The 16,844-nt window shown below is 38.5% G+C and overlaps 1 protein-coding gene across 1 annotated transcript in view; it reads right to left on the bottom strand.

The window, feature by feature from the left end:
* Positions 1–861: 861 nt before the first annotated feature.
* LOC106000496 (uncharacterized protein C2orf78-like) overlaps positions 862–16,844 on the bottom strand; it is a 24,306-nt gene continuing 8,323 nt past the window's right edge. Inside the window, 7 exon segments of the mRNA XM_013035772.1 lie at positions 862–2,253; positions 2,550–2,655; positions 2,657–2,735; positions 4,216–4,965; positions 9,739–9,792; positions 9,795–9,821; positions 10,390–10,553. Of these exon segments, the coding sequence (XP_012891226.1) occupies positions 862–2,253; positions 2,550–2,655; positions 2,657–2,735; positions 4,216–4,965; positions 9,739–9,792; positions 9,795–9,821; positions 10,390–10,553 (2,572 nt within the window).

Genomic DNA, 16,844 nt, shown 5'->3' with positions numbered 1-16,844 from the left:
TAAGTCATGACTGTTGATGTTGTACTAAGGTGTGTGTGTGTGTGTGTGTGTGTGTGTGTGTGTGTTGTGTGCCACTGCTGATGATAGAATTTAGGGCCAGTGTGTTTTCAGTTAGCTTTTGCATTCAGTACTACTGCATTACCAGATGAGCCTGAGCTCCCCTCTCTGCTCTTTGCTGCTCAATTTGCAAGAGACTGTGACTTGTCTGCCATTGCTGCCTTAGAATCTCCATCTTTATATTCAGTCTCTTGATGTGGGATTACAAGCAAGAGTCATGACATCCTAGCTTCAAAGTGGATTTTTCCCCTTATGGGGCTATAAGACATAAAGGTCTACATTTCTAAGTTCTACTAGACTCTTCTGCCACTTTTTAATATTTTCTAACTTGTATTTTTTAAAAATTTTTAAATTTTGTTAAATTTTCAAATTTTGTCTTCTAACACATTGTTGATCTATGATTATGCTAAGAGCCTATATAATCGCTTTTTCTGTCCTACTCTTGGACTGTGTTAGTTCTGCTGTCCTTAAACCTTTCACTTACCCTCCCCTGTGACCCACACAATTCAGTTTCTTCTTTCCAATGCAACCTTTGATTCCAACCTCTACCCAAAATCAAGCAAAACTTTGGAAATATCATAGAACTCAAATGGCTTCTTCATTAATCTTATACTCAAATCCATTACATTTAATTGTTCAATTTTATTGAGTTTAAGTACATTATAATAATTTCATTCTATCAAAAACTATGTATATCAATATATCTATATATCATAAGTCTATATCAGTGTTTATATCTTTGTATATAAATATATACGGGAAAATATCTGGTAGTCAATATGGTTCCCACAATCTCAGCAGCTATTACATTACATAGCCGTAATATTGAGAAACTTCCATATCTCTTTGCCTCTGAGCAAAAAACTGCAGTTTCCCCAAAGCAGTGTATTGGGCAGCAATTTCACGCTCTTTCTGGGCCCGCCTTTTCATGGCTTCACGCTCTGGCCTCTGCTCCTTGGTGATGGGATTTGATACTACTGGCCCAGGAATATCAGGTTTCCTCCATGGAATTGGTTGGCGGCTGAAGTCTTGGAGTAGATACTGGCTTTGAGGTTTAGGTGGTGACTGGAACTTGGTCCCAGAAGTTGACACAGGCTTCTGCTGCAGAGAAGTGGAAGATGATGTTTTGTAAGGTTCAGGCCTAGCAACGGTTGATTGAGACACACTAGGCTGGGGAGTGGTGGTCAATCCCTGTTTGATTGTTTTGGTTGCAATTGGCTGTGATGTTTTGGTGGAATCTATGAAGCATGTGTTGGCAGTAGCTGGTTGAGATCGGCTGACTGGAGTAGGCTGAGCTGTGTTAGAACAAGGTAGAGCACGGTAAGGTACAGTGGGTCTCCGGGAGGCCAGAGACTGTGGCCTGCGAGAAACAGGTCGAGCTTGAGGCTTCTCTGGGGCTAGAAAAGGCAAAGGAACCAGCTTGACCTTCCCAGGTGGAGGCAGCTCATCCTGGGTTGGTGATGGACACTGGCTTTCACTCCTATCCCTTTTCTTGACTTGAGTAATTTTAGGGCCTTTGCCCTCATGGGGAATATCCAGCCAGGATTTCACAGCTGGAGTGGACTTGGTTTCTTGTGTGCTGCTGGCATTTCTCAAGGCCTTGGGAGAAGGCAGCTCCTTTTTCTTCTCACATTTCTTCCCTAGTGCATGGAAAACCTGCACTGACTCCCACATCTGCACGCCTAGGTTGGTTCGAGGCCTTTTGAAGGTCTCTTGGCTAAGCTCAGGGTGACTTCTCTTGTGCTTGGTCTTGGGAATGCTTTTCTTTTCTTCTTTTTTGATTTTGTTCCCTGGCTGCTTGGTTTCATCACATTTCTTGGGGTGGTTCTCCCTGATCCTTTTGGTCTCTTTCTGTGCATGGCTCTTAGTTTTGCTGACCTTGCTGGATGCAGCTTTTGGAGATTTGCTGTCAGAATGTTTGTCTGTGTTCACGGAAGCCTGGTCACTGGATGGGATGGTGCACACAGTCAGCTCTTCTTCCAGCAGGAGCTCTGGGGGCTGGCATTCGACTTTGACCTCAGGAGTTCCATCCACACTTTCCAAGGCTTCATGCTTGTTCCTTTGGACTTGACCAGTGGAATGCTTAGTGACCATTGAGTTTTCCTGCAGGAGAATCTCATCGATGGTTTCTGTGCCTTTGATGTCAGTTGTAGTAGAAACATTGGATTGTTTGAGATCTGTGAATGAATTGAAAGTCTGGTTAAAATGAATGTCTTTCACCATCACAGCACTGTCTGTAAGCCCACCCATTGTTACAGTCAATTCCATTTGTCCTCAAGACTCAAAATGTCCAAATTGGCTCTATCATATATAGATTTCTCTCTTTTCCCTAAGGTTAATGTTGACCTGCACCTACATTACATGTCAGGGATTTCTGAAGAGAATAGTCAAACATCCCAGCTTTCTATGGTTTTCTGGAAGGCAACCAGAGCTTTGAAAATTTGTCTTTATTTTTGTTTGAATGTTTATTCTCTGTTTATGTCTGGCTTTGCTGGAGGCACAGCCAAGATATTAGGAGTGTTTAATATTAGATCTCTTATTGAAATGTCTCCAAGTTCAGGTGACACGTTTTTCTCCATGACTTCAGTATTTATGCTTATAGGCCTTTGGGTTGTCTGGAGTATCTGGCTGACAAAATTTCTTACTTGGAAATTGTAATTTTAGGAATGTGGAAGTTTCTAGCAGTTTCTAGCAGTACAAAGGGATCTGGACAGAAATCAGTCCTGGTAGATCTTCCATTCACATACCAATAATTTAATGGCATTTTTTCATCACTGGGCAAGGTGTTTCTAGGATCTGGTCTTAAGGATCATGGACAGGACTCTAAGAAGATATATAATAACTACTCTATATAAAACATGCTAATTAGATGGCATTATTTCTCTTCTTTTTCCTTTATAGGTTTGTTGTAAGTGAAATAAAAAAAGAAGCTTTAGAAATAGAAAATGAAGCCTGGCACCGGTTGCTCACATCTGTATTCCTAGATACTCAGGAGGCTGAGATCTGAGGATCATGATTCAAAGCTAGCCCAGGTAAGAAAATCCATGAGACGCTTATCTCCAATTAACCATCTGAAAATCAGAAGTGTTGCTGTGGTTCAAGTGGTACAGCACTTGCTGTGAGTTGAAGAGCTGAGGAACAGTGCCCAGGACCAGAGTTCAAGCTCCATGACTGACAAAAAAATAATAGGAAATGATTGTACTTCTTGTCAGATCAGAGATAGAGTGGTTGCTTACTATGTTCTTGACTCTGCGGTCAAGCCCATGAGCAACAAAAAAACAACTTTATAAAGCCTCATATTTTTATACTAGTTTCTCAATTTTATGTGTTGATTCTAACCCTAAAGTGAGAGAACGGGCATGGCGGGGGGGAAGAAACCTTTAGTGTATTTTGAGTGCATTTCTGTGTGTGCATTTCTCAATGATTCTGCAGCTTGACTTCAGCCTTTCTTCTTTTTCTGCTTGACTTTTTCTTAGGGCTGCTGCATTATTACTTCATTTCGGTGTCTATTGTCTGCATTGGTTTGTGACCTGAAAATAAGATGTTGAAAAACTTTTCAAGATGTCTTTGGAATTCAGGCCTCAGATCAGTCTCCTCAGTAGCTAGGCCACAGACATGAGCCACTGGTGCTTAACTCGAGTAGACTTCCTGCCTACAAAATACACAAAATATACATCTTCTGACCTGCTTCCTTTGGGAAGGAATAAATGCAAGTAAAGGAAATTCATGTGTTACTAACACAATTACTTTTTGATATATTTTCTAATGAAACCAAAGAACTAGATAAAGAAGGGGATTAATTAGAGGGAGTGGGTTTCAAGGACAATGAGCAGCATGGCCTCACTGAGTGTGCTTTTGGTGACACTAAGGGCAGCACAGCTGTCCTTCACACTTTTCCATAAATTCTTATGTATTTATTTAATTATCCAACAAAATTAATGGCAGTACTGAGGTTTGAATTGAGTTCAGAGCGCCATCATTTGAGCTATACTCTCAGCCCTCTCTGGCTTATGCCTAAAAATAGAGGTCATTTTGTGAGTGAGGTGGTAGAGGCTCAGGACTTAAAACTGTATTTGTGGGCTCTCCACTATTCAGATGCAAATTCATCCCTCCTTTTCTATGATGCTAATCTTGTTCCCTTTTGCCATCTGGGCTTACCTTGGAAATTGGTTTCTGTGTTAGGTTGAGCAGACACAGAGTAGTAGATTCCAGAAGTGGAGACTGGTGGTAAGACATCTGTAGGCTGGACCTCTTGGAGTGTCATCACTATTTCTGGCTGAGGAGCAAAGAACCCACTCCCTGTGTAGGTCACAGAGCCATATGATTGCAGGCAGGGACCAGGCTCTCCAGATAACAGAGGGCCCATAGTGTTTTGATTATAGTAGTAAACCTGGTTTCTTGGTTGGTAGGGAAGTAATATGCTACTCTCTTGATGTGGAATCTAAGATAATGTTCCCTGAACCAGGCTGGCAGACAGTGATGGATACAGAGGGACTATGACATTGGCATCCACATATCGTGGTGTCACAGCCATTGAAGGGACTGCTGTGCCCTGGTTGAGAGTTACAGTGAAGTCTCTAAGTTCAGATGACTTCTTTTTACTGTGTCCTGTGTACTCCCTTTCAAAAGTACTGGGACAAGAGGAGGCTGAAGTGCAGATGTGGTTCTGGCCAGTAACTCCTGTCAGCATGGGTGTGCTAGAATGTTGATAAAGATAGGCAGTACCCGTGAGTGGCTGGAAAGAGATGCCAGAGGTTGATGGTAGTTGCCATGTTGAAGTGAAGGCTGGAGTTGAGACTCTGGAGAGGTTGTAGACATTTCCTGCTAGAGAAGTGGCATCGCTCACCACAGGAACAGAGAGCTGTGGTGAGTTTGCAGTTCCAAGTAGAGATGGATGTTGGAAATTGTCTGCAAGAAACAAGAGGGTGGTAAAAAATGAATGAGATTGACCAGCTCCCACTTTTTTTGAGGAGCAGTATATTTGAGGCTGGCTATGATCAGAAGCCCTCTAATACCAACACTCATTGACCTATCTATGATCAGTTTATAAGTCAGAGCCATTTGTTATTCTTCCGATCAAGCTGTGCAACAGAAGACAGCAAGTGGTTCCTGAGTAGTTTTCTGGGTAGAAATAGGCTTCTTCTTTGCATCCCTGTCTTTCCTTTAGTCTGCTCTTATTTCCTAGCATAGAAGCATTTTAGATCTCAGATATCCTTATAGCACTTGTTAGATCACCATTTCTGGAGTAAGGAAACTGATGGTCAGAGGTCAGCCTGATTGGTTTGAGTACTTACTTCATATTGCTATGAGAGCACCATGCTATAAAGGTTGAGCCCGTGAACAATACACCAAAGTCAGCAAAACTAGAATTTTTTTTCGTCGATCGTGGGGCCTGAACTCTGGTCCTGGGCTTTGTTCCTGAATTCTTCAGCTCAAGGCTAGAGCTCTATCACTTAAGGGACAGTGCCACTTCTGGATTTTTCTGCTTATGTGGTGGTAAGGAATTGAACCCAGGGCCTTATGCATGTGAGGCAAGAACTCTACCACCGAGCCCCCTTCTCAACCTGAAACAGAATTTTTTATGAGCTAGTTGATATAGGTCATGAGAAAACAGCGATCCTATTTTCATGGTTGTTTTAGCTGTGCCACCTTGTATAAGTTGCAAGACACTTGTAGAGTTCATTTGAAACACAGATAAGAAGGTAACTCAAGTCAGACCTCTTCAGGTCTACCTTCTGACTTGAAGTCACAATGCCTACCACAGAGATAACTTTCTCAAGAAACGTTTTTTGCAAGAAAACTGTGAAACTTTCTGAGCTTCTTCTTATTCATCAATGGCATAATATACCATTGGCAAATAGCCATCAATAGCAAATAGTCATAATAATGAGTAATGAATAAAAGGGACGTACATGATTGATACAGAGCTAGATATAGTCAGTTCTGAAAAGTTAGACAAAATGTAAAAATATGATACATAATTGAATATACAAAGATATTAAAGATAATTTGGATATTATCAAATAATCTCATTTAGTATATTTACCAGTAAATGAAGTGATGTTATTGTATGTGCAATATTAAGCAAAAGGACATTTTTCCTTCATTTTAGCCAAAATCTAGCACAGAAGTGAAAGTTGGTTTTGAATTGTGGTGTGTGTGTATGTGTGTATGTGTGTGTGTGTGTGTGTGTGAGAGAGAGAGAGAGAGAGCATTTGCATAGTTTTTCTTTGCTCAAGGCTAACATTGTACCATGTTAGACACAGTTCTACTTCTGCCTTTTAGTGGTTAACTGTAGACAAGAATCCTAAGGACTTTCTTGACCAGGATGCCTTTGAACTGCCATGTTCACATCCATCCCCTTGAGTAGCTAGGATTGCAGGTATTAAACACTGGCACCTGGCTAAGAACTTTTTGGGGACAGTTTGTCAGTTAATTGAGAAGACTGACAGCAAACTTGTAATCTTCAACCTCAACTTCTCAAGTGAATGGAATTCCAAATAGCTTGGACTATAAGATACCACACTTAGCTCATTTTTGCAAGCAATTCAAGTCAGTACATATGGTTTCTCCACTTAAAGGTACACCATCCCTACCCCCTATCTCTCATTGACATATCTCCCCTTCATTCATCCTGCCTCAATAGACAATAGTGAGTCTTCCTCTCTATAAGCATGGATAACTCTAAATTTACTTGACTGTTGCTTTGATTCCTTTCATCAAAGCTTTGGAATTTCCAGCATACACCCCTGCACATGACTTTTGTAATTATTCTAACTATCCCATAATTTTGATAGTATAAATGGTACATTTAATTCAAATTTCTAATGTTTATTGAGAATGATTAGTTATGGTCTGATCTTTTATCCTGGGAGTTAGGTAACTCATCCTCTTTGGAATTTTTTTACATCAACAGTAATGCCAAATAAGCAGTCATAATCGATGTACACTAGTAATTTTTAATGGGTAGGAAGCCTAACACCCCTGTATTTCTAGAATGTGCAATGGTGAGGTTAAAGAATCACTCTTGTTCAGGAGATTAAGACCAGTTTGGGCAACATAGCACAAATGCAAAAAAAAAAAAATAGAGCAAAGAAACAAGCCCAAAATGGAACAGAGGACAGCAAATCACCAAAAGTAAAAGAATCCTATTATTGTAACCATTCCTATTTCTCTAAATATTACACTCCAATTTAAAGATATTAATTGTTCTAGTTGAATATTTTAATTAATATAGTAAAAATAGAAACACCAAAAAGTCTTTTGAAAAGTTTTGGAAGTTTTCATATTTATTCTGAAAACCTAGCTTCATGTTCAATTATGAGAAAAAAATCATCCTCAACATAACAAATATCAACACCCATGAAAAGAAATTACTATTGCCTTTCTGTTATCATCATCTTCATCATCATCATCATCATTTACTTTATTGGCAATACAACAAAGACCTTCTTTGAGTGGTATTGCTACTGGGGATTAAATTCTGGGCCTGAGTGCTATCCTTTAGTGTGTGTATGTGTGTATCTGTGTGTGTTTGGGTCTGTGTTTGTGTGTCTGTGTGTCTGTGTCTGAGTCTGTGTTTGTGTCTATGTCTGTGGGTCTGTGTGTCTGTTCAAAGCAACCAGCACTGCTAGTTTAGCCTCAGCTGTACTCCATATCATTTTTGGGTGGTTAATTGAGGATAATAAAAGACTCTTACTCTTGCAGTATGCCTTAGAACTGTGATCCATAGATCTCAGCCCTCTAAGTAGCTAGGATCACAGACAGAAGCTACAATTCCAGACAGAAGTAAGGCCTTTTATATTTTTATTTATGTAATGTGATACTGAAGATGCCTTGCTAGTAGAGTAGATAGCACATCAGTGTCATAATATGCTACTAAACTATATTCCAATACCCAAACAGCTCTTTTAAATACAAAAAACCAAAATGTGCTTCAAAATTAGTTTAAATGAATGTGGAAATAAAGACATGGAGATTAAATTTTGCTTTTTATTCTTAGAAAAATATTTATTTATGATTTTTGATCTCAAAGGACTGATTCTAGTTATGTTTGTTGTGTTTTAACCAGAAAGTGATTATAAGGATAAAATACAGCTTTGATTTGAACTACTAATGATGAAAGTTAGAATATATATACATATAAATACATATAAACATATATATACATATATACTCATATGTACACATTCCTGGCACTTATGAGTGTTATCCTAACTACTCAGGAACATGAGGATTGAGGGTATGATACCAACCTGGTCCTCACCATATGAGATTCTTATTTCCTATTAAGTAGCAGCAAAACAAGGAAGTAGAGCTGTGGCTCAAGTTGTAGACCACTGGCTATGAGCTAAAAAGCTTAAAGACAACACCCAGACTTAGAGTATAAGTTTTGGTATTAATACACACACACACACACACACACACACACACACACACACACACACACAGACACCTCCATGAAGTTTAAAAATCAGAATGAAAAGTAATGCTGAAATTTATGTTGCACAACCCTCTGTAAGAACCCTTCCTAGAAATACGTTATAAAGAACCATTTCTACAATACATGTCTAAAATGTTCACATTGGAAACTGTCAAGGCAGGGTCAGAAGCTCACTTCTCTGATCCTAACTACTCGGAAAACAGTCCAGGATGGGGCTTGACAGCCTTCTAGGCAGGTTAGTGAAATTTCATCTCAATCACATAACCTCCTGTAGTGGATCATGGCTGTGGTCACTAGTACAAGGGATTCATAGGCAGAAGGATCATGGTTTGAGGGTGGCCTTAGTAGAACTCCAAATCCTGTCTAGAAAATAACAGAAACAAAGAGGGCTGGGGCATGGCTGGCACCGGTGCTATGCCAGTGCTATGAGTTCACAGGTTGAAAAAGGCACTATCAAGCATCATCTGTATTCAGAATCAACTGGAATAAAACATCACAAGCAATACAAAACAAGAACCATCTAAAAGTGACTTCTCAAAAACTGCTTCTAATTATTCTGTTTTACCCTTAATTTGCTTTATGGTCCATTAATGTATACTTTAAATAAAACTTACTTCATTTTGCCTTGCTTTGGTTAGATTGTACTCTGTTTTCTGTGTGTTGATTTAAAAATTTTTTATTGTCTTCAGCATTCCGTTCTAAACCACCTCTCTTTTCTCCAGAATGTCCCCATGCTCTTCATAGCTGTGGTTCTATCCTATTTCTCATCCTCCTCTTTATCTTTTCTTAACCCCTCCGGTTCCTGGTGAACTTTTCCTTCCAGACCATCTGTCTGATGCTAGCCTGTTCATCCCTCTTCTCTTCCTGTTTTTCTCTGTACCTCATTTGAGCAGAAATATTGAAAGACTTAAATATTGTTCTTTGAATACAATAAATTTGAAATACTAAATTGGAACCAGCTGTTGAAGGACTCTGTTACAGATGAAGTATCTTGGATAGAGTTTTCACTGCACCCAAGTTTCCTTCTCCATTAGTTGGTTTAAAATTGACACTCTGAAGAAGTCTATGGCTTCAATCTCCATCCATGATTACCCTTTAAGTAAGCACAATGTTTGAAATCAAAGTGATCCCAGGTTGGTCAACTTATTATCTTCATGTAGCAGACAAAGCAACAGATTTTATCACAGAGTAAATTGTGTGGCTAAGTCACATATCTATAAAACCCTTTTTCTCCTTACCAGACATGCTGACAGAAGGGGTAGTATCAACTGGAGATACAAAGGATGAGGAATGACACTTGAGGATGTGTGGATAGCTGAAGCTAAAGAGCACGAGTGTGTCCAGTAAGGAGCTCACTGGATACTGCTCACTGGGCACTGGGCACTTGCGATGATGCAAATATTCGAAGGATGCCATGGTAACCCCAGGATTCTACTAGGTGGTGATAGGTTTGGTGGGAGAATGATGTCATTAGCTAGGCAGTTGAAAGGTCTGAAGTAGCCAATCACAAGATCAGAATCTGAACCAGAAGAGGGGATTGGGTAGAGAATGGCAGGAGAGCTTTAATAACTCCTGACTGCTTGGTCTTGGATGACCTGAAGTCTACAAATCAGACATACTATCCCCCTTTCCTCTAGGCTCTTAAATGGAAGACATCATCTCAGTGTTCATCACCAATGTTCATTATTAAAGCTATTTATAATTTGTCCATTATATTTCACCTCATAAAATATTATAATTACTTTGTACATATAGTTAATGTGCTTGACAAAGAAAGATCCTTGAGGTTGAAGCCTTACACTTGTTCTAAGATCATTTTGTTGACCCAATTAGTGAACTTACTAGAACTTTCAAATACCCAAAGAAGAATGAAAGAGCTCTTTTGTTACCTGATTGAAGAGCAGGGTGAAGTACATTGTTGGCATCTTGTAAGGAATTTTGTAAGCCAAGGCACTTGCCTTCTAGTGCTTTCTCTTTGACATCGTTGTTCTGAGTTGTTCTAGGCCAGATTGGACTTGCATCTCTCCTCTGTTCTTCATTTTTCTCTTCTTTACTTTAGGAAATATTTCTTGGAGAAATCTTGATTTTACATTCTTTTATGTTTTATTTTATTATAGGTCCTGTGATTTGAACTCAGGGCAAGGGCTTAGTCCCAGAACTTTTACTTTTTAAATCAAGGCTAGCACTCTACCACTTGAGCCATAGCTGCAAATGGCTTCTTGGTCATTAATTGGATATGAGTCTCACAAACTTTCCTGCCTGGACTGGCTTAGAACCGTAATCCTCTCATCTCTGCCTTCTGAGAAGCTATAATAGGCATGAGCCCCTGGTGCACACTAGAGTTTGCATTCTTATACCATGGATTTTTACTGCTATAAGCAGAGATCTTTGCTTTGCCCTGAAACTTTGAAATGTGGTGTGTGCACATTAGTAGCAAACATTAAAGGTGGAAGATACAGATGATGCAGACTTCATTTTTTCTGACTTTAAACAATTATTTTGCTTATTATTTGCTCCCCTGGCTCTTTGAGCCATGTAGTCATGCACTATCTCGTTCATTCTCATGCCAGAAGCATGGAGGATCTTTTTCTCTCTTCTATAAGTGAAATGAGGGTGGCAGTTACTGTAGCTTCCTTCTTCTTACAAACCACCACTATGGAATCCTGGGGCTCTTGTGTTCTCTGTCTGTCATGAGAGGATGCAACATCAGGCAAAATGAAGAGCCAAATAGAGAAATTACACAATGATAGAGCACAAGACAAAGTGAAGATGGGAGAAATGAGATTCATGTGGTAGGTTTTGTTTTGTTTTGTTTTTATGAAATAAGCACAATTTAACCAACTTTTGTATTAAATGATCATAAAATTGAGTATTTTTGTTCCAAAATTTCTCAGAATTTATACACTAAGGGAAAGACATTAAAAGTAAAAATATTAATAGTTTTCCTTTTCTTTTGTGTAAAACATCTCATTTATGCCAGTGATTTAGTATGTCCAGAGACTTTCTAAAGTTCTGCATTATCTACTCATTTTCTTGGTTTGTTTCTCTTTTATAGGGAATCCAACACTGTTAAGATGTGTTGCTTTTGTTTGTTGGTTTCTACATTGAAGCTGGAACTCAGAGGTTGGCTACTTCCCTCAGGTTCTCCTTAAGACTGGTGCTCTACAACTGGAGCCACAGCTATATTTCCAGCTTTTTTATGGCAGTTAATTTTGGTAAAGATATCTTAGACTTTCCTGCTGGGCTGCCTTTAAACTGTGATCCTCAGATCTTAGGCTCCTATGTAGCTAGAGTTACTTTCCCATACCATAGCCCCCTGGCAAACTATTTGAGGCCTGAACTCCTGCTCACGGCTGGCTTCTACAACTTGAGCCACAGCTCCACTTCTGACTGTTTGCCTTTTCATGGCAATTATTTGTTTTGAAGCAGAGTAAACACTCTTCTTATTATGTTTAAATAGTTGCAGAAAGGAGTTGGCATTCAACATAGCAATTAATGAACGTAGTGCCTCTTAATCAATGTCACACCTTTCCACATTCTTCCACACTCTTCCAACACTTTCCTCATTTTTCTTAAATTTTCGGTTATGTATTGATTATTTTTGCAATTTAATAAACAATTTATGTATACAGTGCAAATCGATCTGTATCATCCCTTCAGAATCTTAACCCCCTTGACCCGCCCTTCCCTTATTTTTCTCAATTCTGTGGTATGTACAATGCATTCTTGCCTTCATTCTACTGCTTTCCCTGATCATTCCTCTACTCTTCTCCCCCTCCCCCGCAGCAATCTATTTCCTATTACTTATTTTGTTGGCTTCGACTCAGTCTTTCTGAAGGATTATACTATTTGCACTCTTTAAATAGTCTGTTATACTTCATTTAATTCACTTATAACTGCATGCCAGCCATTGTGTTTACTTATAGATTTACAAGCACATTCTAGATCTCACTAATGAGGGAAGCCATACAACCTTTATTTCTCTGGACCTAGCTTAGTTGACTTAATGTAATTTTTCCCAAGTCTTTCTACTTTCTTACAAATTTTACAATATCATTCTTTCTAATGGATGAGTGGAATTCCATTGTGTATATATACCACATTTTCTTGATCCATGCATCCATTCAGGGGCATATAGGATGAGTCCATACCTTGGCTATGGTTAATAACGCTGCAGTGAATATGGTTGTGCTGGAAGCTGTAGTGTATCCATGCTTGTCCTCTATTGGATAAATGCTCAGGAGTGGAATTGCTGGGTCATAGGGTAGTTCTGTACTTAGCTTTCCTCCATACTGCTTTCCAACTGATTGAACAAACTTACATTTCCACCAACCATATAAGAGAGTTTGCTTTTGGCCACATCTTCTCCAGCATGTGTTATTGTTAGATTTCTTGATAATGGCTATTCTACCTGGGGTAAGGTGGAATCTCAATGTTGTTTTGATTTGCATTTCCTTTAAGGCTAGACACGTGGAACATTTCTTCATATGTATATTGGCCATTTTTACTTCTTCTGAGAAGTCAGTGTTTAGGGCTTTAGCACATTTTGAGTTGTTTCTCTGAGGGTTTATTTTTTGAGGGTTTAATTTTTTAACTTCAAAGTGTATTATGGATATTAGACCCTTGTCTGATATATAGCTGGTAAAAACCTCCCATTTTGTGATTTTTCTTCTGTTTGTCTTGTTAGCTATTTCCTTTGCTGTGCAGAAATTTTTTTAATTTTGATATAATCTGATATATATCAGTTATTTCTTTGATTTGTTTTGTATCTAGATATTTACTTAGCAAGTTTGACCTATGCCCACGGCCCCTAGTGTTTCCCCTACCGTTCCTGTAAAAGTGTCAGGATTTCCAGTCTTATTTTGATGTCTTGGATCCATTTTGAATTGAGGCTGGTTTAAGGTGATATATGGGGTCTAGTTCAGTTTCCTCCTATGGATTTCCAGTTTTGCTGTCAGCTTTGCTTGAAGAGGTTTTCTTCCAGCCTACATTTTTGGCTTCCTTATTGAATATTAGTGGCTATAGGTCTATGGATTCATTTCTGAATCTTCTGTTTCATTGGTACTCAGGCTTCGTTTTGTACCAGTACCAAGATGTTTTTATTACTATGGCATTGTACTAGAGTTTGAAGTTTGGTTTTGTTATTCTCCATCACTGTTCTTCCTGCTTAGGATTGCTCTTGCTAAGACCTTGAAGAGTCTTTTGTTATTCCATACAGATTTTTGAATTGCTTTCTCTATCTCATTCAAGAATATTTTTGGGGTTTTGAGGGTATTGCATTGAATTTTCAAATTGCTTGGGGAATTAGTTCCATTTCATTATGTTAATTCTTCCTATCCAGGAGCATGGAAGGTCTTTCTATCTCCCTAAGTTTTCAGTTTCCTTTTTTCACATTTTTATAGATTTTACTAGAGATGTTCTTTGTACTTTTGGTTATTTCTTAGGGTTTTTTCTTGAGGAAATTCAACTGGGATTGCTTTCCTGATTTCACTCTCGATCTTCTTGTTGTTGACCTACAGAAAAGCAGAAAAACTACTGATTTTTGTAGGTTATGATATACTCTGCTATTTTGTTAAAGTTTTGGATCTGCATGGGAAAGGAGATTTTAGAGTCCTATTAATACAGGATCATGTCATCTGAAAAAAGAAGTAGTTTTACTTCTTTCTTCCCTATTTGGATGCCTTTTATGTTTATATTTTGTTTTTGCTAGTCATGGGGCTTGAATTCAGGGGCTCCCACTATCCCTGAGCCTCTTTGTGCTCAGAGCTAGCCTCTACCACTTGAGTCACTGGGCCTTTCTGGCTCTTTCTATGTAGTTTATTGAAGATAAGAGTCTCACAGACTTTTCTGATTAGGCTGGCTTTAAACTCTGATCCTCAGGTCTCAGCCTCCTGAGTAGCCAGAATCATAGGCATCAGCCACCAGCAGCTGGCTTCCTTTAATGTTTTTCTCTTGTCTTATTGCTCTTGCTAGGAATTCCGGCAGTATATTCAAGAATATAGTAGAGGGAGTGGACATTCCTGTCTCATTCCTGATTTTAAGGCAATGGCTTTAGTTCTTAACCTTTAAGTACAATGCTGGCTATAGATTAACCATATACACCTTTATTACATTAGGAATATTCCATATATTCTTAGCTTCTCTAGAACTTTTATCCTCAAGGTGTGTTAGATCTTGTAAAAGGCTTTTTCTGTATCTCTCAGATGATCATTTGGTACTTGTCCTTGCTTTTGTTGATATCTTATACTTATTAACTTAAGTATGTTTAACCAGATTTGTATCCTTGATAAATACCATGGGATACCATGGGATATACCATAAACACCATGGGATGTATATTTCTTTGTGTCTGGCTTACTTCACTTAACATGATTTTTTCCAAGTCTTTCCATTTCCAAACAAATGCGGTAGTGTCATGCTTTCTGATGGAAGCATAGAATTCCATTTTCTTGATCCATTAATCTTCTGAGGAGCATTTGTGTTGGTTCCATATCTTAGCTATGGTAAATAATGCTGCAATGAACATTGTTTTCTGGTAGCTTTATTAGGGCCTTGTTTGTGGTTATTTGTGTAAATGCCCAGAAGTGGGATTGCTGGGTCATAGGAGAGCTCTATGTTTAGCCTTTTGAGGAACCTCCACACCGCTTTCTGAATTGTTTGAACAAGTTTACACTCTCACCAACATTGTAGTAGCATTCTTTTTTTTTACTACATCCCCTCTAGAATCTGTTTTTATTAGATTTCTTTTATATTTTTGTTAAGATACTGTACAGTGGGGTTACAATTACATGAGTAAGGTAATGAGTACATTTCCTATTGAGCATTGTTACCCCCTCCTTTGTTTTTCCCTACTATCCCTTCCATCCCCATCTCCCCAACTCCTTCCTCCCTTACAAAGTTGTAAAGTTTATTTTAAACATAGTGTCTTGTACATCTTATTGTTACAATGGGTCAACCTGTATACTTGTTTCAGCATTTTGTTATTTCCCTTCCTCTCCCCAAATTAGAAAAATATATATACAAGATGCAGGGTACTGCAATCAAATACAGTGAAAACAGGGATTATACCATGGGGGAAGAAGATAGAAAAGAAACAAAAAATTGCATAGTACATTGTAAGTACATTAAAAACAACCACAACAAAAATAAAATCCCTTGTATCCTTTTCTTGGGGTTTATTTCCCCTAGCATCATCTTATATGGTCATCTGTACAGAGCTTTTGACCTTTTCTGCTTGTCCTAGATGCATATTAGTTATCGCAAATAAGGGAAACCATGGGACCTATGTTTCTTTGGGTCTGGCTTACTTTACTTAATACAATTTTCCCCAAGTCTTTCCATTTCCTAACAAATGGGGCTGTGTCATTTTTTCTGATGGAGGCATAAAATTCATATATACATATGTATATACATATCACATTTTCCTGATCCATTCATCTACTGAGGGGTATCTGGGTTGGTTCCATATCATAGCTATGGTGAATAGTGCTGCTAAAACCATAATTGTCCTAGTTAGTATAACCTTGTTTGTGATCATTTCAGTAAATGCTCAAAAGTGGGATTCATTACCCTGCACTAGAATCAACTCCAAATGGATGAATGACCACAAAGTCAAATCAGATAAAATATTACAGGAAGGAATAGGAGAAACTCTAGGACTCCTTGTCACAGGTGGAAATTTTCTAAATAAAGACCCAGAAACACAACAAATCAAAGAAAGGTTGGACAAGTGGGATTGTATGAAACTGCAGAGCTCCTGCATGGCAAAGGACATAGCAAGAAGGATCGATAAAAAGCCCACGGATTGAGAGAAGATCTTCACTAGTCATACAACAGACAAGGGTCTCATATCTAATATATACTTGGAACTCAAAAAATTAATTCCTCCAACAACAAATGAGATTCTGATCTCCAATACAAACCACTAGAAAACCAGAAGGGACGCTATGGCTCAAGAGGTACAGTGCTCACCTTGAGCTGAAGAGCACAGGGACAGTGCTCACTACTGATTTTTAAAAAGAAGAATTAAAGAGAGACTTCTCTGAAGAGAAAATAAGAATCGTAATAAATACATGAAGAAATGCTCAACTTGTCTAGCTATAAAAGAAATGCAAATCAAAAGAACATTGAGATTCCACCTCACCCCGGTTAGAATGCATTTCTTTTGTGGCCAGAGATGTTGAGCATTTGTTCATGTGTCTATTGGCTATTCTTATTTCCTTTTCAGAGAAGTCTCTCTGTAAGTCTTTTTTTTTAATTTTATTTTATTTTATTTGTGAACATACTGTACAGAGGGGTTACAATTGCATGGGCAGGATAATGCGTACATTTCTTACCAAGCATT

The sequence above is a fragment of the Dipodomys ordii genome, unplaced genomic scaffold (assembly GCF_000151885.1).
Source record: "Dipodomys ordii isolate 6190 unplaced genomic scaffold, Dord_2.0 Scaffold220, whole genome shotgun sequence".
Taxonomy (NCBI): Eukaryota; Metazoa; Chordata; class Mammalia; order Rodentia; family Heteromyidae; genus Dipodomys; species Dipodomys ordii.
The sequence above is the reverse complement of the archived record's forward strand: the minus strand, read 5'-3'. Positions and strand labels throughout refer to the sequence as shown.